This window comes from Balaenoptera physalus (assembly GCF_965194825.1).
Source record: "Balaenoptera physalus genome assembly, chromosome: 1".
Classification (NCBI taxonomy): Eukaryota; Metazoa; Chordata; class Mammalia; order Artiodactyla; family Balaenopteridae; genus Balaenoptera; species Balaenoptera physalus.
Window position 1 is genome coordinate 62,625,499 of NC_138882.1, and position 26,867 is coordinate 62,652,365.

The 26,867-nt window shown below is 39.6% G+C and overlaps 2 protein-coding genes across 9 annotated transcripts in view; one reads left to right on the forward strand and one right to left on the reverse strand.

Annotated features, from left to right (window-relative positions):
- The window catches only part of FIRRM (FIGNL1 interacting regulator of recombination and mitosis), a gene marked incomplete at its 5' end in the record, with an annotated part of 325,889 nt that overhangs the window by 39,243 nt on the left and 259,779 nt on the right, over window positions 1-26,867 (reverse strand). Inside the window, 2 exons of one of the 6 annotated variants that reach the window (XM_082437532.1) lie at window positions 777-804; window positions 4,322-4,508. The exons of 1 other annotated variant lie outside the window; for it this stretch is intronic. In XM_082437532.1, the coding sequence (XP_082293658.1) occupies window positions 777-804; window positions 4,322-4,444 (151 nt within the window). Of the gene's footprint in view, window positions 1-776; window positions 1,805-1,841; window positions 4,275-4,321; window positions 4,538-4,619; window positions 4,663-26,867 lie in introns of those variants that run through there. 4 more of the 6 variants (XM_082437533.1, XM_082437531.1, XM_082437529.1 and 1 more) reach the window with 4 other exon arrangements.
- On the forward strand, window positions 4,598-7,009 carry METTL18 (methyltransferase 18, RPL3 N3(tau)-histidine). Of its 3 annotated transcripts, none has more exons than XM_082438570.1 (2): window positions 4,598-4,621; window positions 5,629-7,009. In XM_082438570.1, the coding sequence occupies exon 2, from the start codon at window positions 5,840-5,842 to the stop codon at window positions 6,959-6,961; it is 1,122 nt and encodes a 373-aa protein (XP_082294696.1). In that variant the 5' UTR covers window positions 4,598-4,621; window positions 5,629-5,839; the 3' UTR covers window positions 6,962-7,009. The 3 variants fall into 3 exon arrangements, with proteins under 3 accessions (XP_082294696.1, XP_082294694.1, XP_082294695.1); XM_082438568.1 differs by having other exon boundaries at window positions 4,600-4,739; XM_082438569.1 differs by having other exon boundaries at window positions 4,609-4,697.

The window sequence follows — 26,867 nt, forward strand, 5'->3', positions numbered from 1 at the left end:
ATGAGAAGGTCCTATGCCAAAATCTTAAACATTTCAGATTAATGATTGTTTTATTATCTTTTCTGTTTTTCTGCATGTTACAAATTTTCTATAATGAATATGTATAACTCTCATACACAGGATAAAAAGTAACTGTTCCTTAAAAAAATCAGACCCCACAGGCAGCACACAGATTCAAGATTATAAACAAACATTCCACAACCAAGTGAAATGTAAATAGAAAACTCAGAATATATGAGTAAACTCTGCAGGATAGTCTTAAGTCTCTACCTCTCCTCCTAGCTAAATAAATAAATTACGTCTACCTCTCCTCCTAGCTAAATAAATAAATTACGTCAAGTAAGATTAATGAAGACAGATGAAGAAAGTCAACTTTTCCAAATGACAAATCTGTCATGCCTAAACAATCAGCCTTTTGTAACTTAGAAAGTATTTTCTAATTGACACTAACATGTGAAGAGGCTGAAAGTTATTAAGTAGACTGCAAATTATGTTTTATATTAGTCTAACCAGTTTAACAACTAACATTTAAAACTTACAATGTGCTTATACACACATTATCAAACAGAACACTTTTGGTATCTATCCAAAATGGAATTTAAAACTTTAAGTACTGTAATTTGAAGTAATTCGGTCATTTTTAGTAACTGAAGATTACAAAGGCTGTAACGCTACAATAGGAAGAATAAACTTAAAGGGAATACGAAACTGGGATATGTGGGACTCAGGCCTTAAAGACATCAAAGTAACCGTACAATTAAGATAATTTTACTTACGAATATGCTCAATCCAACTGTCAGAATGCTGATACATAGAGTAAAAAAATTAAGGAAGATACTAGTATTACAGTAGTAAGATAGTCACTACTGAGAACAGATTTTAAAAGGACCCTTCTTGAAGTTTAAGCAATGATCAGTAAGAGACTGAAATTAGACTCAAATTACTGGCTTAATTTTGCTGTAAAAAATATAATGTTTACTAGGTATAATGAAATGTAATGAAAATACTTTAAGGAAATGTCTTCAAAATTGCTCAGGGATAAACTTATCTTTTCAAACTATGTGTACTTATGACTTACTTCTGACAGATGAGAAACAGTCTATAATAATCCATGGGTTTCTGGTTTCTGAAACAGAAATTTCTTCCTCCTCAGCACTTCTACAGTACTTTATTTGCACCTGTCTTAAGTCACTGATCACCTCCTATCTTCTTTTCATGTTACTAGCATATCTATCTTACCACCTTATCAGACAGAAACTCTTCTGCACATAGAAGCTTACAAATATGTCATAATAAATTATGCTATGTTCATTACAAATGTTAATCACATTATAAACTATACACTTTTATACCATTCAGAATAATTGTTAGAAATGTTTTCCTGTAAAAATAATATACAAATTATTAAAGTATGTGTCAATAAGAAAAATGAATAAGCCATAACTCCGTCACAGTAATACAGGAATTGATTCTTTTTCTGAAATCTTACTTTGCATATACATATCTTACAGCAGCAATCAAAATGAGATATAGTCATTAACTCATTTTAGTTCAGTAGGGTAGAATTTGCCTCGTGGATAAATTTCAGTAAAGGTCAAAAAAATTCTAGCCTCTTCCAAAATTAAACATAAGTTATGATTATGCAGACATGCACGTAAAGACTGGAAAATAAGGGACTTCCCTGGCAGTCCAGTGGTTAAGACTCCGCGCTTCCACTGCAGGGGGCACAAGTTTGATCCCTGTCAGGGGACTAAGATCCCGCAGGCCGAGCGGCACGGCCCCCCACCCCCAAAAAAAGACTGGAAAATAACGTGTGAAATGCAAAACATGAAAATAATTACGTTTGGGTGATGGAGTTACTGAAAATTTCTTTCATTTGTTGAAAAAGTGTTGAAGTAAAACCAAAAGCTGAAAAAAAAGTTATCTAATGAGATTTTCAGGCAGTTTTAAAACCTGACAATATTTTTTAGCCCTTCACTGAATGCTTACTATGTGCCAGGCACTATTCTAGGTGCTGGAGAAAACAAAATTCCTGCCTTTATGAACCTTACAGTATAGCGAGGAAAAGTAAAAAGGAAACAAAGTAAACAAGATAATTTCTATTAAGGTTACTTCTGCTCTTTAGAAAACTGAACAGGGCAATGAGATAAGTATTACAGACTGGGTTTGGGAGAACCACCTAAGACTGAGGACGCTGAAAATGGCTTGCTGACGTGACATCTGAGCTGAGACCTGAATAATGAGATGGACAAAAGGCTGAGAGAAGAACAAACTGCGCTGAAGGATCAGCAAAAATGAAGATCCTGAGGCAGGTGAGCTTCATGTATTTGTGGACACAATGTAGTGAGCTAGGTAAGCAAGGAAAAGGCTTAGACCATGAGGAGCCTTGAAGGTAAAAGTTTAGATTTTCTTCCTAATTTGTTAAGAAGCCACTGGGGTGGAGGGAGTGGTTTAAAAAGGAAATAACATGTTTTTCACTGTGAACTTTTTTTGGAGAATGGATTATAAGAGGACATGAGTAGAAGCAAGGGAGCTATTAACAATAGTTCAGGTGAGAGGTTATGGAAGTCTGAAAGAGTGGTAGCAACCAGGATGGAGATAAGCATTTGGATTCAAGATACAGTCTGAGGTCAGAAACAAAAGGACTTGCTGATTGGATGTGTGAGAGAGAGAGAGGACTGAAGGTTTTGGCTTGTAAAACCATTTATTTAGATGAAGAAGACCGGGGGGGGGGGGGGGGGGGGAGAACAGGTTTCGGTTCTTTTGAATTTTAAGTTTGAGATGCAAAACCAGGTGGGAATGTTGACTTTTTTTTTTTTTTTTTTTTTTTGATGTAAATAAACAAGCTTGGGACTTCCCTGGTGGTGCAGTGGTTAAGAATCCACCTGCCAATGCAGGGGACACAGGTTCGAGCCCCAGTCCGGGAAGATCCCACACGCCGCGGAGCAACGAAGCCCGTGCACCACGACTACTGAGCCTGAGCTCTAGAGCCTGCGAGCCACAACTACTGAAGCCGGCACGCCTAGAGCCCGTGCTCCACAAGAGAAGCCACTGCAATGAGAAGCGTGCACACCGCAACGAAGAGTAGCCCCCGCTCGCGGCAACTAGAGAAAGCCCATGTGCAACGAAGACCAAACGCAGCCAAAACTAAATAAATAAATATATAAAAAATAAAAAAATAAAAAAAACAAGCTTGACTTTCAATTATTGAAGTCCCCCTATAAGCTTGACAAGAAAAAGAGGAACCGTGTTTCTTATCTTTGTTCCCCCGAAGCCTACCTAACACTCTGCCTGGTACATATATTATTCTGTACCTAGTAAAATTTTTTGAGGAGGAGGATGGCTATTTGCTACCGAAATCAAAAATCCTTGAGGACAGCAGTTCCATATCTACTCGATAACTAAGAAAGCGCTTTGGTACCTAAGTGGGACTTTGCCAATGCCCAGGTGAATGATTTCTACGTGACCGTAATATTTAAATTTGGTTTTAGCTGTAAAAAAAATTATTTTTGCAGTGTTCAGACTCTCTCAAGTGAAGGTCTTTTTTTTTCGTTTGAGCGTAGTTTTATGTGCTCAAAGCTGTTAAAAAAAAAAAAAAATTACCCCTTAACATGAAGGGCTAGGACTCCAGGTACACTTAAACCAAAAAGGGATTCGACTACTAAATGGCCTGCATCTGGACAACGGAGACATTAAGTACCTCACACCCAGCAGATGAAAGCCAATTAGCAAAGGAAGCAACTCCTTCTCACCAGCGATAAACCGAAAGAGGTTCAAAAAGGGGAGGGGAAGAACATTTGCATTTACTGAACATCTTACAGACTTGGCACCATGTCAGAACTACGTCCTTTAATTTGATTCTCAAAATAGTGAGGAAGGTATTCATTTTCACCACCCATTTTAGAGATGAGAGCTCAGAGTACCTCGCTCTCTCTACTTCATCCAGTCAGCTCACCTTACAGCTCAAGCCTGAGTACTTGCCTGCCCCCGCTCCCCCCGTCCCATGGAAGAGTATTCACGCTTAACCACGTACAGAGCAACTCAAAGGCCCAGAGGAATGGCAGAAAACGCCACATCCACTGCCAAAACCACTGGCAGAACATCTCTGCGAGCCCTTCGGATGCCAAAGCCAGGCATGCCTTCGGTCTCGGCACCCACGGCTCTCGCTCGCCCTTCCTTCCCTCGCTTACTCATCTCACTCATCAACAGAGAAAGGAGAGGGTTGAAGCCGCAGGAACCCAACACGGCCCGGCAGCGGGTGTGATGAGACAAGAGAGAAGATTGGAGACAGGCCCCACACCCCTCTCTAGGTGGAAGTGACAATGAAGGATATAAGGAGCCGAGGCAGGACAGATGGCAGTTCCCGGCGGCATAGCTCCTCCGGCCAGCTACTTAATTCTTCCAGGGGAACCGCGCTCGCCGGGACAGCGCGTTCCTGAGACATGCTGTCGCCCAAGACCAAAGCTTCGAAACACTCCCGCCAGAGCCAAGACCGGAAACTCCCACCGTCCCGGCAGGCCTTGCGAGCCAAAACCATAGAGAGGAAGGGCGCCGCTTTCCTTAGTGAGCCCGGGCCCCACACGACTGGGCTTGTCTGGCCCGCGGAGGACTCGACTCACTGGTGCGCGCTTTCAGGCCGGAGGGTCTGGCCGGAGTACTCGGGAGCTGGGAACCTGCCGTGGGGCTAGCGTCCCCAGGTCTGGATCGCTGTAACGTTGCTTTGAGACGCTTTGGGGGAGGTGAGTGCCGGAAGTCCCCAGAATTGCTACACTCCGTCCCTTGGGGCTTTGAGGTGGCACATCTGGTGTCGGGTTTGACCTGGGACCTACAGCCAGAAATGACTCCAAGTCCCGCGGTGAAGTGGGATAGAAACAGGCGCCTTCCTACCCATTTAATGTGTTGACCCTACTCTGTACATCCTATGTAATGGGGATAAAGACCCACCTGCCAGAATTGTTGTGCAAATTGAAGTAGACGGTATATTTTAAGTGTCTAGCACAGTAGATACAGAGAAGAGTCTCTTTATTAAGTTGCTTCCATTTTCTACGGACCTCCCCGCACAGTTCAGTGCCCTTATTCTGTGTCAAGCTAATCTCTACTAATTACTCCACAGTTACCTCACTCCCAGTACACTTAGGGTTGCTGGTCTCCGCGAAATGTTTGTAGTGAGGTCATCTGAATGAATTTACACACATCAGAGCATACCTGTTCCTGTTTTTAAAGGGATGCTCATTTATCAAAACACAATCTTGAAGTCCTGTTACTTGGTAACAGACTGAAAAGATTCTGGCAGTTTGGGAGGTTAATATGTTTGGGCAGGATCGTGACAGATGAAACACACTAAATAGCTAGGCTTGTCATTTCCTGCCTGAGAATTTTGGACTTTACGTTATTTCTAGTTGTTGCTGCTGCTGTTATTTTGTTTGTTTTTACGGTTTATTCTCTTCTCCAGCTTTTGAAACCTGAAGGGTGTGTGTGTTTCCAAGTCTCTTTATCTCCCTGTCCCTCCACCGCTTTCATAGAAAAGGCAGCTGCTGGGGGTGGAGCGGGGGACTGTTTAATATTACATTTACATAAAATGTGTCATTTTGCTTTTTAATAACAATTTTCCTTTTTTTTTTTCTCCAGAGCTAAATTGAAAAAAGAGCAAAGACCTCTTAAAAGTCATTTGGAAATATCTCTGAATATTTGTAACTGTGTATAAGCAGCTAAAAAGAAATGGACCTCCAGCAAAACTAACAGAATAATTGAAAGCAGGTTTACGTGTGTGTCATCAGTTCTATCCAGAAGTTGAAGAATCTTCGTTTGAGTTTAACGATTGTGTTCATTTTATGAGAGAATGACTTTTCAATTTAATTTCACTATAGAAGACCATCTGGAAGATGAATTAACATCCCTTGGAGACGGAGCCTTGGCCCTAGATTCCTCAAAAGAGTCTTCAGTCTCAGAAAGACAAAAAGGTACACATAGAGACAAAAAACGTTCTACAGAACAGTTTGACCTGCTTCAGGATCATTTGTGGGAACATAAGTCAGCAGGAAATGCAGGTCCCTCTCAAGACACAGACAGGTCACTCAATGCAGCTAAGAGTTCAGGTAGCTTGGAGCCACATGAAAAACAGCCCTGCTTGACAGTTGCCAAAGAGCATGCTATGCCTAAAGATTTAAAGAAAGTGTTGGAAAATAAAGTCATAGAAACATTACCAGGTCTCCAGCATATGAACATATCAGTAGTGAAAACCATTTTGTTGAAAGAGAACTTCCCTGGAGAAAACATCATTTCAAAAAGCTTTTCTTCTCACTCTGATCTGATTACAGGTGTTTATGAAGGAGGCTTAAAAATCTGGGAATGTACCTTTGACCTCCTGGCATATTTTACAAAGGCCAAAGTGAAATTTGCTGGGAAAAAAGTGTTGGATCTTGGTTGTGGGTCAGGGTTGCTGGGTATAATGGCGTTCAAGGGCGGCGCCAAAGAAATTCATTTTCAAGATTATAACAGTGTGGTGATTGATGAAGTAACCTTACCTAATGTAGTGGCTAACTCCACTTCGGAAGATGAAGAAAATGATGTAAACGAACCAGATGTGAAAAGGTGCAGGAGATCAAAAGTAGCACAAGAACTATGTAAATTCCGGTTCTTTTCTGGGGAGTGGTCTGAGTTTTGTAAGCTTTTACTAAGCAGTGAGAAACTTTTTGAAAAATATGATCTCATTCTTACCTCAGAAACCATTTACAATCCAGATTATTACGGTCCTTTGCACCAAACATTCCTTAGATTGTTAGATAAAAATGGACGGGTGCTTTTGGCCAGCAAAGCACATTATTTTGGTGTGGGTGGAGGTACTCATCTCTTTCAGAAGTTTGTTGAAGAAAGGAATGTATTTGAGATGCGAACACTCGAAATAATTGATGAAGGACTAAAGAGATTCCTAATTGAGATGAATTTTAAGTACCCCAGTTAATGCCCACTGAGTGTCCTAAGTGAAATAAACAAAATAACCAAAACCTTATTTTGAATGTTTCATTTCTGCTTTGCTATTATTTTTTTCTGAAATTATGGTGTTTGTTTAGTTTTGTTTATCCAAATAAGAGACAAACTATATTAGCGACATTGTACTTGCTAGGTGAGACTGAAAAAATAGTGTTCCTCAGTATTTGAAAAGATCTCCTAGGAAATCATTTTGTGGGAAAGTTTTCTGTTCTCCACTTTCATTCTATTTGACCTTTCTACCACCTTTGACATATAAATTTGTTCCCAGGAAAATCTGCCATTTCTTACCTCAAGTTTGAATTTCTTCCCAGTCTTTGTCAGTTTCTGTTCACATGAAGTGCCTGATCGATCACCATGCTGTTAATTCTAAAGACATACATATGCATCACTAAATCATTGTGAATCTAAATATTAGATTGAAGGCCTTGGGCAACTAGGAAGAAGTTTTTGTTTTGTTTTATTTTCATATTCATTTATCTTGTATAATAAGAATTAGAATGCTGAGCAGTTGAATTCAACATTAAGATGGAGGAAATAAGGGGAATCATGATAGAGAATATAAAGGTGGTACAGAAAACTTACAGTGCTTTTAGCCCTTTTTAGCCAAGGAAGTAGGAGACACTAGGGTCTTGGTAGGAGGAAAAAGAATAGGAAACAGAATTCCGGATTCTGGGGAGTAAAGACTCTTCACTAGTTAAGTAGGCCAAAGAAGGGGAGAAAAAGTATTTTGATTCTAATGCAAAAATGTTCACACTCAACATATCTAAAATTGGGGTCTACCTTACTGTCTAATAATTATTGTACAACTGGCAGTATTTTTTTCTTTCTTGGAGGTACCTAAAATAATGGTACGACTTGGATTCAATGAAATGTGATATTTACTGGACATCTGTTAACTAGGCACTTTGTATATATCTTGCTTAATATTTATAACCTCATAAATTATATATCATCCCCATTTTAATAATGATCATAATAGCTAACAGTTTTCAGCATTTACTATATGCAGGGTAGAAGAGATTTACATATACTAACATATAATATTCATAATAGCCCTGAATTAGGTTATAATTACTATCTCGATTTTTAAAGAAATTGAGGGACTTCCCTGGTGGTGCAATGGTTAAAAATCCACCTGCCAATGCAGGGGACATGGGTTCGAGCCCTGGTCCGGGAAGATCCCACATGCTGCAGAGCAACTAAGCCCATGCGCCACAACTACTGAGCTTATGCTCTAGAGCCCGTGTGCCACAACTACTGAAGCCCACGTGCCTAGAGCCCATGCTCCGCAACAAGAGAAGACCCGCTTGCCGCAACTAGACCACGTACAGCAACGAAGACCCAACGCAGTCAAAAATAAATAAGTTAATTAACTAAAAAAAAAAAAAAGAAATTGAGACTCAAGAAAGTAAGTAATTTGATCCCAATCACATTCCTCACATTCAGAATCAGAATCTGAACTGAAATCTTTTTAAAAGCTTCACTCTTCACCACCCCAATAGTCTTACAATGCCTATTTTTCATCACATATATTTCTTAGCACCTTTTTATTATTCCGAAATGAAAGTCATTGTTAAAGAAACTTATTTACACACATCATTAAAAATTATATGTATTGTACATAAATCCCTAATGCATATATATCATATATGTGTGTGTATGTATATATATATATATATATATATATATATATATATATATATATATATAAATAAAACTATAATATGAAGAAAGTCATTTATAATCAAATAATTTGTATTCCATCAGGTAAATGCACAGGTGTAGCTGCTGAGAGGACATGTAGTAGTCAGATGCTTGTACCTAGGATACTGTTAACTGCAAGTATCACAGCTACAATTCCAGACCCACCTACTAGATAAGGTAGACTAGGCCCTGACAGCAGGTTTGGCTAATTGAGGATGTACAAAGCATTAGATAGAGTCCCATAACAATAGTCAGCATCAGTAATTTTGAGACAAACAGGTATCTCTCAGTTCTCCATGACGAATTAGATACCCAAAGAGGTGTCATCTAGGAGGCCTCTCCAGGAGTAGAAGAGACACAGGCCCTGAACAGGAGGGGGGGGGGTCCAGTGAAAACAGCAGGAGTCAAAGCAGAAGCCCAGTCCTAGGAACTAGATAATCCTGGGCATTAAAGATAATTCTGGAGGTGACAGCCGAACAGGGACACATCTACCCAAGATAGCTGGCAGCAGAAGAGACTTGAGATAAAATTATGGATATAAATCCAGGAGAAGGATGCATAGTGCACTTTCTCATGTAAATAGCTTAATCATTTAAAGAGGCATATATGTTAAGACAATGAGCTTTGGAGTCCAATACTTGGGTTAAAATTCAGTTTCCCCAACTGCAAAATGGGGTTTATAGTAATATCTCCCTAACAGAATTCTTTTAAAGAATAATAGTTAATATTGGAAACCTTTCAGGGAGTTTGGAGTTTTAGAGCATGAGTCACCCATTCTCCTTGCACTGGTGCCTTACAATAAATGCTGCATTTTCCTTCACTACAAAAAAAAAAAAAAAAAAAAAAAAGGTAGTATTGAGCACTTATCATGGTTCCTTCCACATGGTTCCTATGTATAAATGGAAATTATTATGTTCATGAATTCTCATAATATTTTTCATCCTGTCACCCTGTTTTCGCAATCAAATAGGAAGCCTTGTTCACTTTTCTTAAAAATTGGGTTTGTGACTTTACAGTTTACAAATCCCAGTTCAGAACTTGGAGAAACAAATAGATTCCAGAACTTTCACTGCCCAAGGCCAACCCCCGTTCTCTCCCTCCACAACCCTCCCCAAACTTCACCTTGCAGTTTCCAAGTTGTCTTTTTTGGATGCTTTGGCATTGCAGAGCATTAAGGATGAAGAAGAATGCATCTTGCAAATTTTTTTCTAAAAACTCATTCACATGTAGCCTGTGTTCTGCCTTTAAACTCCCCGTTTGTCAGATGTGCCTGTACCCTTAGTTCCATTTCCACTGCCCCACAGAGGCTCTCTGCCTGTAGTTCAGAAACTGGGGATGTCTCCATGCGGACCTGGAGCTGACACACTTCCTTTGTCAAATGCAGTTGCCAATGACGCATGTGCTGTACTGTCCTCAGGGGAGATGGGGTCTGATGGGGTCAGCTGCTCATCTAGAGGAGAAAATATGCCTTCACTTTTCAGTACCCTCCATAGTGTTTTATTCAGGTTTTATTATAGCTTAATACATAGCTATTTGAAAAAAAAGAAATAGCAAGTAAGCTATGTGACAACATAAACTTGATTCTTTGCCTACACCTCAGCTAGAATTTCCTGAACTTCTCATACTGTGTTGTAGTGGCACTGAGCTTGCTGATATTAAGTCTTTTCTATGGGTGAAAATACACATTCAAAATCACCGTCATAACTTGGGTGCAGCCCAGCAGAGAAAGCTCTCTGTGCCATAAAAAAAATACTTTTTTGCAGCCGTGGGATGCAGCTTCTAGTCAACCAGGTTGGTTGGGGGAAGCTACAGTACCCTTATCACCGTTAGTCTCTCACAATTCCGATTGCTGTTTTCTTAAGGAATTAAAAGTGAACTCAGATACCCTTAAAAGTAGCTTCATCATCTATACAGGAAGTTGTCAAAGTGCTTTTTCAGGAGAAAGATTAATACTCTGTTTGAAAGAAACAGTAAAAATTACAATAATAACAAGCAACTTAGTAACCTAAAGATTACTAAAGAAAGTATTGTAAAGGAAGTGTGTCAGCTCCTGGTCTGCATGGAGACCTCAGCCTCCCCAGTTTATGAGCTACGGGCAGAGAGCCTCTGTGGGGCAAGGGAAATGGAACTAAGGGTACAGGCACATCTGAGAAACAGGAAGTTTAAAGGCAGAACATAGCCTGCATGTGACTGAATTTTAGCAACACATTTACAAGATGCATTCATCTTCATCCTTAATGCTCTGCAATGCCAAAGCATCCAAAACGGACAACTCTTACCCCTTACACAACAGGATTAGTGGCCGAGAAGGTTATGATCTTTAAAAATACAATGAAGGGAATGCTGCTGCTATCTTTTTCTGTGGTGTATACTGATGGGATGGAAAAAGTCGACGTGAAGGTTTGCTTTTGGCGGTATGTATCATAAGCTTTTTTTTTTGTAATTTATTTATTTATTTATTATTATTTTTTTTATACTCATCCTAATGAAGATGAGTATAATTTTTGTGACTTTCTGTTTGAATTAAAAAAAAAAATCCCACAAGGACTCAGAGGCAAAGAATATACAAATCAATGTTCACTGCAAAGTAAAGGAGCTGTTACAGTGGAGGATTACTGGACTGAATGTCAATATTATGACATAGTATGAGTGTGTTTCGTGTTTGGTAATTGCAGTCATTGTTGCTTTTGTTGTGGTCATCCATGTAATGCTTGGTGTCAGTCTATTTATCTCTTGTAAAAATAAAATACAGTGTGTGTGTGTATCATAAGCTTTTGCAGTAGAATCAGATGTACTCATTGTCACAGAACCCCCAGTGCCTCGGCCATGCTGCTGCTGGACTGTGGTGCCTTTGTGCAAAGAAAAAGACACTCTGCCCTCCAGGCAGACACAGCTTCAGGTTAGAGAACAGGATGGGGCAGGTAGAACAGGGCTGTTTTCAGCTCCATTTGCCCCCTCAGCACTTCTTAGTAGCCCTGTGCCTTAGCCTTACAAACTTCCACAACTTTCTGACTGATAAAATATTGAAAAAATGGGCAATAAACTGATGAACACCAGAGGATCATGTAACATCCACTAAATCCAGGAAGTGGAGGCTGTCAGAGACGGTGCTTTTCTTTTCTCTTCTCACGGTGATTTACAGTCTCTCTGTCAGGAGCAACCAGCACAGTTCTATGGAGTAAGGTCTTAGGGATCTTATTTTACAGCAGGTGAACTCAGAAGGAATGTTTGAACTGCGGTATGAGCTACAGAGACAAGAATTCCCACGTAACCTCCCCCTGCACGCTGGACACTGCCGCGGACGTTATCAACATGAGTGCTGGAAGCAGATGCCTCAGAGACCTGTCCCTAGCACCCCATCCAGGAGTCTCAGAGGCCTTTGGCTGCCCTAGCTGCACAGTAGCAGCTGCACAGTTCTGAAAGCCTCCTAACATATCTAGTTAGCCACATAGCACGAGGGTAGCTCTAGCAATTTTCTCAGCTTATTCTGAAATTCAACAGGTCAGTGAGGTTCAACTCCTGGTCCCAAAGTAATGAACAACAATCACTCAACCAGCCCAGTCATCTTTCAGATCTGAGGCTACAGAGAACTCAGTGCCTCAGAACCTGTTGACAACAAACCCACCCACCCTAAGAAAATTATTTAGTCAAAGAGGTAAATAGAAAAATTTATCATCCTCATTCTATTAATGGAAATCTGAGGTAGGAAAGGTCAAACCTTGACCACATTCTTTATGTGTGTCTATAATGTCATAGAACTCAAAATTCTTCTAGATCTTTGCTGTTCTGGGCTAAATTATTTCTGGTGAATTTTTATAAACTTGACTCTGAACTTGTTTTAGATAGCATGAAAAAGAGTGTTTGGGGTGCATTTTTTAGAGGAGACTTTGTGTAAAAGGGTAGAATAAAGCCCTAGAAAAACACACCAGTCAGTCACTGGCACACCATATTCTCATTAACTTATCTCTATGCCAGCTTTTTTATTAACATTGCTTTCCTACCTTCTGTGTTTAAAGAATCTTCAGAGGGAGCTACATTTTCAGTGATTTGCTTTTCTTCTCTGAGCTTTCCACAAATTGAATTCTGTTTCCTGTTTGCTTTGCTGTTTTCAAGCTTCTCCAAGATTTTTACAATAAGAACCAAAAAGATTCTCTCTTCTAAAGAAAATACCTCAGAGAAACATTTTCTCGGAAGAGTGGCCCACATGTTTCTAATGTGGAGACATTTTAGTACCTTTAACAGGAAATGTGTTCTGGCCTTTATTTTAAACGTTAAATGTTTTAATGTTTAATTTATTTTAAATATTTTTCATTTTCTCAGAGTAGGAAAAATATCTTATTCTGTAATTAATATCTAATTCTCTTCCCAAAACACTTCAGAAACTCTTCTGTCCTGTCTCCTATAATCCTATAATTCAGCATAAAGAGAAATAACTTTAGAGTCAAAATCATTAGACATTTTTATGTCTCTGATAATTTTAGTTTCCTAACATCTATTACTATCATATTGACATTTTACCCAATTCCTTAATAATAAAGGACAAAGCCAGATGTCAGAGGCTGAATGTAAATTGCTCTACCCATAATTGGTCTAAAGAGGCATCTTAGTTAAATTTATTCCTAGATATGTTATTCTTTTTGATGCAATTGTGAGTGGGATTGTTTTCTTAATTTATCTTTCTGACAGTTCATTGTTAATCTAAAAAAGACAAACAAGTAAACAAAACAAAACTCATAGATACAGAGAACAAATTGCCAGAGGGGAAGGGGGTTGGGGTGAAGGGGATCAAGTGGTACAAACTTCCAGTTATAAAATAAATAAGTCATGGGGACGTAATGTACAGCATGGTGATTATAGTCAATAATATTGCATTTCAAATCTGAAAGTTGCTAAGAAAATAAATCTTATAAGTTCTCATCACAAGAAAAAAATTTTGTAACCTTGTGTGGTGACAGATAGTAGCTAGACTTATTGTGGTGATCATTTCAACATATATACAAATATCGAGTCATTAGGTTTTACATCTGAAACTTATATAATGTTGTATGTCAGTAATATTTCAATTAAAAAAAAAAGTCACCTTGTATGATCCCACTGTTTGGTCACACATAAACATGCACGTGAAGTTTTTATTTATTTATTTATTTTTTTAACATCTTTATTGAAGTATAATTGCCTTACAATGGTGTGTTAGCTTCTGCTTTATAACAAAGTGAATCAGTTATACATATACAATATGTTCCCATTTCTCTTCCCTCTTGCATCTCCCTCCCTCCCACCCTCCCCATCCCATCCCTCTAGGTGGTCACAAAGCACCGAGCTGATCTCCCTGTGCTATGCGGCTGCTTCCCACTAGTTATCTATTTTACGTTTGGTAGTGTATATATGTCCATGACACTCTCTTACCCTGTCACATCTCACCCCACCCCCTCCCCATATCCTCAAGTCCATTCTCTAGTAGGTCTGTGTCTTTATTCCCGTCTTGCCACTAGGTTCTTCATGGCCTTTTTTTTTTTTTTTTTTTTTTTTCCCCTTAGATTCCGTATATATGTGTTAGCATACTGTATTTGTTTTTCTCTTTCTGACTTACTTCACTCTGTATGACAGACTCTAACTCCATCCACCTCATTACAAATACCTCCATTTCATTTCTTTTTATGGCTGAGTAATATTCCATTGTGTATATGTGCCACATCTTCTTTATCCATTCATCTGTCGATGGACATTTAGGTTGCTTCCATGTCCTGGCTATTGTAAATAGAGCTGCAATGAACATTTTGGTACATGACTCTTTTTGACCTATGGTTTTCTCAGGGTATATGCCCAGTAGTGGGATTGCTGGGTCGTATGGTAGTTCTATTTGTAGTTTTTTAAGGAACCTCCATACTGTTCTCCATAGTGGCTGTATCAATTTACATTCCCACCAACAGTGCAAGAGTGTTCCCTTTCCTCCACACCCTCTCCAGCATTTATTGTTTCTAGATTTTTTGATGATGGCCATTCTGACCGGTGTGAGATGATATCTCATTGTAGTTTTGATTTGCATTTCTCTAATGATTAATGATGTTGAGCATTCTTTCATGTGTCTGTAGGCCATCTGTATATCTTCTTTGGAGAAATGTCTATTTAGGTCTTCGGCCCATTTTTGGATTGGGTTGTTCGTTTTTTTGTTATTGAGCTGCATGAGCTGCTTGTAAATCTTGGAGATTAATCCTTTGTCAGTTGCTTCATTTGCAAATATTTTCTCCCATTCTGATGGTTGTCTTTTGGTCTTGTTTATGGTTTCCTTTGCTGTGCAAAAGCTTTTAAGTTTCATTAGGTCCCATTTGTTTATTTGTGTTCTTATTTCCATTTCTCTGGGAGCTGGGTCAAAAAGAATCTTGCTGTGATGTATGTCATAGAGTGTTCTGCCTATGTTTTCCTCTAAGAGTTTGATAGTGTCTGGCCTTACACTTAGGTCTTTAATCCATTTTGAGTTTATTTTTGTGCATGGTGTCAGGGAGTGTTCTATTTTCATACTTTTACATGTACCTGTCCAATTTTCCCAGCACCACTTATTGAAGAGGCTGTCTTTTCTCCACTGTATATGCTTGCCTCCTTTATCAAAAATAAGGTGCCCATATGTGTGTGGGTTTATCTCTGGGCTTTCTATCCTGTTCCATTGATCTATATTTCTGTTTTTGTGCCAGTACCAAACTGTCTTGATTACTGAAGCTTTGTAATATAGTCTGAAGTCAGGGAGCCTGATTCCCCCAGCTCCATTTTTCGTTCTCAAGATTGCTTTGGCTATTCGGGGTCTTTTGTGTTTCCATACAAATTGTGAAATTTTTTGTTCTAGTTCTGTGAAAAATGCCAGTGGTAGTTTGATAGGGATTGCATTGAATCTGTAGATTGCTTTGGGTAGTAGAGTCATTTTCACAATGTTGATTCTTCCAATCCAGGAACATGGTATATCTCTCCATCTATTTGTATCATCTTTAATTTCTTTCATCAGTGTCTTATAATTTTCTGCATACAGGTCTTTTGTCTCCTTAGGTAGGTTTATTCCTAGATATTTTATTCTTTTTGTTGCAATGGTAAATGGGAGTGTTTTCTTAATTTCACTTTCAGATTTTTCGTCATTAGTGTATAGAAATGCAAGAGATTTCTGTGCATTAATTTTGTATCCTGCTACTTTACCAAATTCATTGATTAGCTCTAGGAGTTTTCTGGTAGCATCTTTAGGATTCTCTATGTATAGTATCATGTCATCTGCAAATAGTGACAGCTTTACTTCTTCTTTTCCGATTTGGATTCCTTTTATTTCTTTGTCTTCTCTGATTGCTGTGGCTAACACTTCCAAAACTATGTTGAATAATAGTGGTGAGAGTGGGCAACCTTGTCTTGTTCCTGATCTTAGTGGAAATGGTTTCAGTTTTTCACCATTGAGGACAATGTTGGCTGTGGGTTTGTCATATATGGCCTTTATTATGTTGAGGAAAGTTCCCTCTATGCCTACTTTCTGCAGGGCTTTTATCATAAATGGGTGTTGAATTTTGTCGAAAGCTTTCTCTGCATCTATTGAGATGATCATATGGTTTTTCTCCTTCAGTTTGTTAATATGATGTATCACATTGATTGATTTGCGTATATTGAAGAATCCTTGCATTCCTGGGATAAACCCCACTTGATCATGGTGTATGATCCTTTTAATGTGCTGTTGGATTCTGTTTGCTAGTATTTTGTTGAGGATTTTTGCATCTATGTTCATCAGTGATATTGGCCTGTAGTTTTCTTTCTTTGTGACATCTTTGTCTGGTTTTGGTATCAGGGTGATGGTGGCCTCGTAGAATGAGTTTGGGAGTGTTCCTCCCTCTGCAATATTTTGGAAGAGTTTGAGAAGGATAGGTGTTAGCTCTTCTCTAAATATTTGATAGAATTCACCTGTGAAGCCATCTGGTCCTGGGCTTTTGTTTGTTGGAAGGTTTTTAATCACAGTTTCAATTTCAGTGCTTGTGATTGGTCTGTTCATATTTTCTATTTCTTCCTGGTTCAGTCTCGGCAGTTTGTGCATTTCTAAGAATCTGTCCATTTCTTCCAGGTTGTCCATTTTATTGGCATAGAGTTGCTTGTAGTAATCTCTCATGATCTTTTGTATTTCTGCAGTGTCAGTGGTTACTTCTCCTTTTTCATTTCTAATTCTATTGATCTGAGTCTTCTCCCTTTTTCTCTTGAGGAGTCTGGCTAATGGTTTATCAATTTTGTTTATCTTCTCAAAGAACCAGCTTTTAGTTTCATTGATTTTTGCTATTGTTTCCTTCATTTCTTTTTCATTTATTTCTGACCTGATCTTTATAATTTCTTTCCTTCTGCTGGCTTTGGGGTTTTTTTGTTCTTCTTTCTCTAATTGCTTTAGGTGCAAGGTTAGGTTGTTTATTCGAGATGTTTCCTGTTTCTTGAGGTAGGCTTGTATTGCTATAAACTTCCCTCTTAGCACTGCTTTTGCTGCGTCCCATAGGTTTTGGGTCGTCGTATCTCCATTGTCATTTGTTTCTAGGTATTTTTTGATTTCCCCTTTGATTTCTTCAGTGATCACTTCGTTATTAAGTAATGTATTGTGTAGCCTCCATGTGTTTGTATTTTTTACAGGTCTTTTCCTGTAATTGATATCTAGTCTCATAGCGTTGTGGTCGGAAAAGATACTTGATACGATTTCAATTTTCTTAAATTTACCAAGGCTTGATTTGTGACCCAAGATATGATCTATCCTGGAGAATGTTCCATGAGCACTTGAGAAAAATGTGTATTCTGTTGTTTTTGGATGGAATGTCCTATAAATATCAATTAAGTCCATCTTGTTTAATGTATCATTTAAAGCTTGTGTTTCCTTATTTATTTTCATTTTGGATGATCTGTCCATTGGTGAGAGTGGGGTGTTAAAGTCCCCTACTATGATTGTGTTGCTGTCGATTTCCCCTTTTATGGCTGTTAGTATTTGCCTTATGTATTGAGGTGCTCCTATGTTGGGTGCATAAATATTTACAATTGTTATACCTTCCTCTTGTATCGATCCCTTGATCATTATATAGTGTCCTTCTTTGTCTCTTGTAATAGTCTTTATTTTAAAGTCTATTTTGTCTGATATGAGAATTGCTACTCCAGCTTTCTTTTGATTTCCATTTGCATGGAATATCTTTTTCCATCCCCTCACTTTCAGTCTATATGTGTCTCTAGGTCTGAAGTGGGTCTCTTGTAGACAGCATATATATGGGTCTTGTTTTTGTATCCATTCAGCCAGCCTGTGTCTTTTGGTGGGAGCATTTAATCCATTTACATTCAAGGTAATTATCGATATGTATGTTCCTATTCCCATTTTCTTAAATGTTTTGGGTTTGTTATTGTAGGTGTTTTCCTTCTCTTGTGTTTCTTGCCTAGAGAAGTTCCTTTAGCATTTGTTGTAAAGCTGGTTTGGTGGTGCTGAATTCTCTCAGCTTTTGCTTGTCTGTAAAGGTTTTAATTTCTCCATCGAATCTGAATGAGATCCTTGCTGGGTAGTGTAATCTTGGTTGCAGGTTTTTCTCCTTCATCACTTTAAGTATATCCTGCCACTCCCTTCTGGCTTGCAGAGTTTCTGCTGAAAGATCAGATGTTAACCTTATGGGGATTCCCTTGTGTGTTATTTGTTTTTTTTCCCTTGCTGCCTTTAATATGCTTTCCTTATATTTAATTTTTGACAGTTTGATTAATATGTGTCTTGGTGTGTTTCTCCTTGGGTTTATCCTGTATGGGACTCTCTGTGCTTCCAGGACTTGATTAACTATTTCCTTTCCCATATTAGGGAAGTTTTCAACTATAATCTCTTCAAATATCTTCTCAGTCCCTTTCTTTTTCTCTTCTTCTTCTGGGACCCCTATAATTCGAATGTTGGCGCGTTTAATGTTGTCCCAGAGGTCTCTGAGACTGTCCTCAGTTCTTTTCATTCTTTTTTCTTTATCCTGCTCTGCAGTAGTTATTTCCACCATTTTATCTTCCAGGTCACTTATCCTTTCTTCTGCCTCAGTTATTCTGCTATTGATCCCATCTAGAGTATTTTTAATTTCATTTATTGTGGTTTTCATCATTGCTTGGTTCCTCTTTAGTTCTTCTACGTCCTTGTTAAATGTTTCTTGCATTTTGTCTATTCTATTTCCAAGATTTTGGATCATCCTTACTATCATTATTCTGAATTCTTTTTCAGGTAGACTACCTATTTCCTCTTCATTTGTTAAGTCTGGTATGTTCTGACCCTGCTCCTTCATCTGCTGTGTGTTTTTCTGTCGTCTCATTTTGCTTATCTTACTGTGTTTGGGGTCTCCTTTTCACAGGCTGCAGGTTCGTAGTTCCTGTTGTTTTTGGTATCTGTCCCCAGTGGCTAAGGTTGGTTCAGTGGGTTGTGTAGGCTTCCTGGTGGAGGGAACTAGTGCCTGAGCTCTGGTGGATGAGGTTGGATCTTGTCTTTCTGGTGGGCACGTCCACGTCTGGTGGTGTATTTTGGGGTGTCTGTGGCCTTATTATGATTTTAGGCAGCCTCTCTGCTAATGGATGGGGCTGTGTTCCTGTCTTGCTAGTTGTTTGGCATAGGGTGTCCAGCACTGTAGCTTGTTGGTCGTTGAGTGAAGCTGGGTCTTGATGTTGAGATGGAGATCTCTGAGAGATTTTTGCCGTTTGGTATTACGTGAAGCTGGGAGGTCTCTTGTGGACCAGTGTCCTGAAGTTGGCTCTCCCACCTCAGAGGCACGGCCCTGATGCCTGGCTGGAGCACCAAGAGCCTTTCGTCCACACGGCTCTTCGGCAGCTGCAGACTTTTTCCCGGACTCCCTCTCGGCTAGCTGTGGTGCACTAACGCCTTCAGGCTGTGTTCACGCCGCCAACCCCAGTCCTCTCCCTGCGATCCGACCCAAGCCGAGCCTCAGCTCCCAGCCCCGCCCGCCCCGGCGGGTGAGCAGACAAGCCTCTCGGGCTGGAGAGTGCTGCTCGGCGCCGAGCCTCCGTGCGGGAACCTCTCCGCTTTGCCCTCCGCACCCCTGTGGCTGCGCTCTCCTCCGTGGCTCCGAAGCTTCCCCCCTCCGCCACCCGCAGTCTCCGCCCGCGAAGGGGCTTCCTAGTGCGTGGAAATCTTTCCTCCTTCACGGCTCCCTCCCACTAGTGCAGGTGCCGTCCCTATTCTTTTGTCTCTGTTATTTCTTTTTTCTTTTGCCCTACCCAAGTACGGGGGGAGTTTCTTGCCTTTTTGGAGGTCGGACGTTTTCTGCCAGCGTTCAGTGGGTGTTCTGTAGGAGCAGTTCCACGTGTAGATGTATTTCTACTGTATCTGTGGGAAGGAAGGTGATCTCCGCGTCTTACTCTTCCGCCATCTTCCCGAGGACCCCCCCGCACGTGAAGTTTTTACCTCTCAGGAGTATTGTAGTAATAGGAAGAATTGAGACCCCCGCTAGGAGCCACTTCCTAGGTGCCAGTCCATTCATGTTTAATCTTGTCCAATACTTAACAAATCAAACAGAATTCTGCTCTATTCTAAAGCCGAAATGCATTCTCTTGCCAACAAGAATTCATCAAGTACTTATTGTATGTAGAAAAGACTATTTCCATCTTTAATAATTTCTCTCAAAGACATGTAATACTTCTAAGAAAAGTTTACTCTTGGGTTCTTGATAACCAAACACACTTCCAGTTACCCCCCTTTTCTCCTGGATCTTTATAGAAATGGTGTGATGAATCAACAAGTCCCCAATTATATTTGACTTCTGTGTGCCCCCTTTACTGTGACTTGTGCATTTTCTTTGTTAATCAAGAGGCTTTGTCAAATTTAATTTATGAAGGGTCAGAGATTAACTAATGGGAAACAGAACAATAGATAACTGATAGGATTCAAGCCTCAGAAGAAGAGAGATGTATGAAAGCAACACAAACAAAGTTGGGAAGGTAAGAGGGAAAGGAGAGAAATGAAGAATGATAGAGAGACATATATGGAATTATATCAATTAAAATTTAGAGCACTAGAAAGAGTCTGGGGAAAGGTAAGATGTTGGAGCCCAAGGAAAAAGACCAATCAGGGAGTCAAGAGATTTCCTGGAATTTGCACAATAGTTGAACCTTTAAACAAGTGACTAGAAGTGGGACTGCTGGTGACTCACAGCGGAGAAGACACTGAAGGAACTGGGTCATGTGACCAGGGTAAGAGGCCAAGGAGAAGCATTTTATGGCAGCCCAAGTGATCTGGCTGTACCCCTAGCATTTCAGCCCAGGTGGAGATTTGGTTTATGGGGCAACACTGCTGAGCTTCAAACCTAGAATAACCGTACATCCTAGTTTACCTGAGACAGTCCCAGGTCCATACCTGTTGTCCCAGTGTCCCATCTAGTTTAACATTCTAGCATTCTCAAAACTCTGCTGATTTGGATGATAATTGTATGGTTAGCCATTTATACCAATTTGGTAGCACTATCCTTAACCTTATAATTTTGTGGAATAAGTCACAATCGAAAAAAAAAATCACTCAATAAATCAGTATTAACTTCCAAGTTCAGTCTTTTAAAAAACCTACACCCAAGAATCAAGAAAAATGCCCCTCTTCCTATCATATGTCAGACACTGAGCTTGACAACAGGATGTAAAGATAAAATGATACATTCTGTGTTTTTAGGGAGCTTCCAATCTGGGGTAGATATAGTAACACAACTAGGGAACCTCTTGTGCGAATGTCACACATACTGTGCGGGTTTCTGACAGGGTTGTCCTTTCAAGCTCTAGATTAAGACCATTTGCCTGTAATGGGGTGTATAAGGGAGAAAGTAGATGGGGAAGAGGATAGGTGGATATCTCCTAGTGTCAATCATCTGATGGTGACTTAGTAGATTTTCAGATAGAAACAGAAGTTGAAAGATTGGTCACAGAGCTAGGAAATCCTGCCTTTCTTTTTTTTTAATCTTACCTTCAAAAATTGAGACAGTGCTGCAGGGACAGGTGGCCTCTTCCAAGTGGAGGCAAGAAAAGGGAGACCATAGGCTAAAGATGAGTAACCTAAATCTCATAGGGGGAATGTGGGGTGAGTACGACCTCCCTTCCTAATTAAGAGTTTCCCCATTGCCAATCCTAAAGGCTAGGGGTTTTACTTCATTAGAGGAAGTTACTAGTTTCCTTACATAAATATGCAAACAAACAGTTAACATGCAAGAGGAGAGCAGCAATACTAGCAGTCACCCTTGAGCCAGGGCTAACACACAGGAGAAATTCCTTTGGGCCTGTGAGGGAAGACTTCTCAGAAGAGATAACACTTGATCTCAGACTCAAATGTAAGTAGATTTTTTATCAGATTGCTAGAGGAGTGGGGCTGGGAGGGCAGAAGGACTGGTCTGTGAAAAAGCACTGAACGCTGAGAATATGTTAATTCTTTGACTCATTGAATATTTACTGAGCACCTACTATCTGGCAAGCACATTTCTAGGTGCTGCGGGAGGTGGGTAGGGGGAGATTCTGGATTTCTAACAAGCTCAGGCGCTGCTGCTGCTAGACCATGGCTGGCACCATAGCGAAGCAAAGCTCCAAATCATGGCGCTACATGACCTCAGTCAGATGTGAAGCTGACTCATGGTAACAGGTAAAAGCTTCTTCTTGTTTTGTTTTTAATTTATTTATTTTTGGCTGCGTCGGGTCTTCATTGCTGCGCGAGGGCTTTCTCTAGTTGCGGCGAGCAGGGGCTACTCTTCGTTGCAGTGCGCAGGCTTCTCATTGCAGTGGCTTCTCTTGTTGCGGAGCACGGGCTCTAGGTGCATAGGCTTCGGTAGTTGTGGCAGGCAGGCTCAGTAGTTGTGGCTCGTGGGCTCTAGAGCACAGGCTCAGTAGTTGTGGCGCACGGGCTTAATTGCTCCACAGCATGTGGGATCTTCCTGGACCAGGGCTCGAACCTGTCTCCCCTGCATTGGCAGGCGGATTCTTAACCACTGCGCCACCAGGGAAGCCCCAGGTAAAGGCTTTTAAATTCAATGCTTTTCCTGTTAAAATTTGCCATCAATTATATTTCTTCAGAACTTCATCTTACCAATCTAAATTACATGTTCTATGGGCACATTACAAATTGGCATTCTTTTAAAATAAGCTAATACAGTTTACTATTGTAGTTTTAAATTGTGTTGAGAAAAAAATATCTTAGAGAATGGGTTTTTTTTTTTAAAAACCTACACCCAAGATTCAAGGAAAATGTCGTCCTTCCTACCTGTTAAGCCTGTAATAGACCTCTGAGCATAAGTCCTTGGATTTTACTTACCACACATAATGATCAATCTGTGAAGATGTGTTTATTTCGTTCGTACATCCATAAAATTCTCAGGGAAAGCAATAGAAACCTTACAGGCCTGAATATTTCTTGGGGGCATCTTCATACCAGTGTTGTGACTTTCTGTTGTTTCTTAATCACTAAGCACATCTCAGAGCCAGCAGCACACAGCAAAGACACACATACAAGGAAGCAGCAGGTAGCATGGTGTTGTGGGAAGGCCACTGGAATAGAAGTCAGACAGAGCTGAGTCCTGGACCTGACCCTTGCCCTGAGTAACTGTGAGCATGCCCTTCAGCAAATGACCAAAATCTCTCTAATATCTCCTCTTCAGTAAAATGTTGGGTATTTGTTCTGTTTATCCCCACTGAGCTCTGAGTTTCAAATGTAATATTGTACATTAAAGTTTCATATAAACATGTGACATTAGTCTTATTTGAAACCACTGTTCTTGATTCATGCTTCATTTTCATACCCGTATTTGGCTAAAACAAACTTTTCTAGAGCTGCCACTGCCATTATTTAGTTAATTGCTTCCTTTGTTTTTCTCTCTAATCAAGGATTTCCCCCATTCACCCAATGCTAATTTGACCAATCCTAATCCATTCAACCCATACCACCAGATAATAGTTTTCATAGCACACCTGATTAAAATCTTCTCGTCTCTCCCCTCATTAAAATCTTTAATACGTTCCCATTTTCAAAGACTGTGGTCTCCAAAGTGGGTATATAAGACCCCTCATTGTAAGGAGAAAGGAAGAAAATATTAGACCATACATTTGCATTCATTTTTTAAAAATCTAAAACATAAGAAAGAAATTAATTCTTGATTTATCTCCTATGGCATAAAACACACCAGAAGTTCACCATAATCTCGTAATACTCTGTCAACATAACTGTTTCTGTCTTTATTTACATTATCTCAGAACCATAAGGACCATGTGTATGGAAAAGAGGACTCAGGATGTCTTCATAAAGAAGTGGTAAAATTGGGGTCACCATAAAAGACTTTCTGGGGGAAATTTTGAGAACTTACTTTGGTAGCCCTGATTATTCCAAGGGCAACCTCCCCCTACCAGACTTCTGGAGAAAGGCCTAAGTGCCTGAGAAATGGGTCAGTATTTTATTACATCACTCCTTTACTCAAAAACTTTCAGTAACTCTTTATTATCTCAAGGGTGAAGTTCAAATCTCTTAGTCTACATTCAAGACTCTCCTTAATTTAGCCAAAACTACCATTTGCATCGTGTCTCTAGAACACTGCTATAACTATTTCTCCTAAAGCAATCTTTCATTATCAAAGGTTACTTACCCCATTACGACTACCTGGGCTTCCTTCTCTCTCTCTTTATAAAAATTTTATTTCTTCTTTCAGTTTCATTGAGATATAATTAACGTACAGCATAGTATAAGTTTAAGGTGTACAGCATAATGACTTGACTTACATACTTTTAGAAATGATTACCACAAGTTTAGTTAACATCCATCATCTCATATAAATATGGAAAAAAAGAAAGAAAAAAGTATTTTTTTTCCTCATGTTGAGAACTTTTAGGATTTGCTCTCTTAGCAACTTTTCAATATCCCATAGAGCAGTGTTAACTATAACCATCATGTCATACATTACATCCCCAGTACTTATTTATCTTATCTTCCAGGTAGGTATAAACTGGAAGTTTGTAACTTTTGACCACCTTCATCCAATTCTCCCACCCGCCCCACCACCCCTACCTCTGGCAACCACAAATCTGATCTCTTTTTCTATTAGGTTTTTTTTAAGATTCCACATATAAGTGAGATCATACAGTATTTGTCTCTCTCTGCCTGACTTACTTTACTTAGTATAATGCCTTCATAGTTTATCTATGTTGTCTCAAATGGCAGGATTTCCTTTCTTTTTCATGGCTGTGTAGTATTCCAGTGTGTGTGTGTGTGTGTGTGTGTGTGTGTGTGTGTGTGTGTGTGTGTGTGTGTGTGCATGCATGTGCGCATGTGTGTACCACATTTTCTTTATTCATTCATCTATTGATGGACACTTAGATTGTCTCTCTCCTTGGGATCCCTTTGAAAATACAATTACATTAGAACAATAATACTTTCATGTAAATTATTTTATCAAATCACTTTTTTTTCTGTAAAGGTGAGATTCAGTGACCACAATACTTCTGGTGCCTATGGAAAGAGAAGACACACACAGAAAAAGGGAAAGGGGACTCCAAAGATTAATTTTGCTTGCATGACGGTTTCTCCAGTAGTTGCTCTGAGAAAAGGAACCCATTTGCAAATGACAAACTCTTATTTTCCGTTCAAGCTATTTCCTGTTAGTTATCACCATGGTATATAAATCTGTCCATTGTCAGTTTGCTGAATGTACAGCAATTCCCCAGAGGCTAGTCAACCCTTGGTAAGTTTATGGATTTGACAATTTCAGGAACAAAGGGTGGAAAAGTAAGATACAGCAAGCCAAGAGGTTGGGGGAAACAGCTAACACCCTTTGTCTTACCATATTAGTCACTGAGGACTATTGTCTGATTGCTATGGAAAATGTCTTAGAACAAATCTTGTTTGAGAATTATCTGTCCATCGTCTAGACTAGTAAAGATATCAACGATTTTCTTGTTACTGACAGAGTTTTGGAAACAGTTAATCCTAAGGACCCTGGTGAACCTTGGGACTTTCCAAATGGGACTTCCAGATTTTTATCCTGAACAGGAAACAACTTTGCAAGATATTAACCACAACCAATGAAACACCAAAACTTTTCCACCAGAAACATGTTAATATCAATGTTCACTTTTTGAAATTCTAAGCAAATAATTGCATCCAATTTTTTCCCTCCTAGCTCACTACACTATAGGCACACTGAACTTCTTTTTGTTCCTTGAGCAGGCCAAGCTTGCTCCCACCTCAGGGCATTTGCACTTACTATTCACTCTAAATGTCTGTCGCACATCTCTGCACACCTAGCTTCTTGATATCCTTTGGGTCTCAGTTCAAATGTGGTCACCTTCTCAGAGAGACCTATTCTAACTATCCAAAGATAAGTAGCTTTCCTTCCCTCACCTTCTCATTGTCCATAGCCTTGTTTTATATTCTTCACAATAGATATCATTGCCTGAAATCACCTTGTTCAATTACATGTTTACTTATTTGTTGTCTTCCTCTCCCTCTTCAGAATGTCAGTTTCGTGAGATCTGGGACTTTATCTGTCCTATTCACGGCTATATCCTCAGTGCTTAGGAGGGTGCCTGCACATAAAAGGCTCTCAATCAATATTTGTTGAACAACTGACTGAAACTCTTCAGCTGCTGCCTATGGCATTTAGGATTAGGTTCAGGGTACTTCACAGGGTTTACAAGCTGGTCCCTGCTTCCTTATCTAGTCTTATCTTTCACTACCCAGATTCTCCGAACCCTTCTTGACTTTGACCATATACTGTCAACTATCCACCAATTCTGGACTTTCACGTATGTTGTTCTCTTTCCTTGGATGCTCTTCCCCCTCTATATTCATCTTTGCCTGACTCATTTCTACTTACCTTTTAACTCTTAGCTTAGAGTTCATTTCCTTGGTGATGGTGGTTGATAATCTTGCCCAACTGCTTCCTATTCAGACCAGAAAGCTTGGAGTCCTCATTTAGAAAGTTCAGAGGTCTCCTTGTCTTCTTGGAATTGAATGTTTCCATAAATGTCAATAACAAGAAAAATGTTGATAGTTTTGACTGAGACAATGATGTGACAATTCTTTCTTTCTTTTTTATAAATTTATTTATTTTTGGCTGTGTTGGGTCTTTGTTGCTGCGCATGGGCTTTCTCTAGTTGTGGCGAGTGGGGGCTACTCTTTGTTGTGGTGCATGGGCTTCTCATTGCGGTGGCTTCTCTTG

What these genes read in the sequence shown, in the direction of transcription:
- METTL18 (XM_082438570.1), top strand. Translation starts at nt 5,840, where the DNA reads ATGACTTTTCAATTTAATTTCACTATAGAAGACCATCTGGAAGATGAA.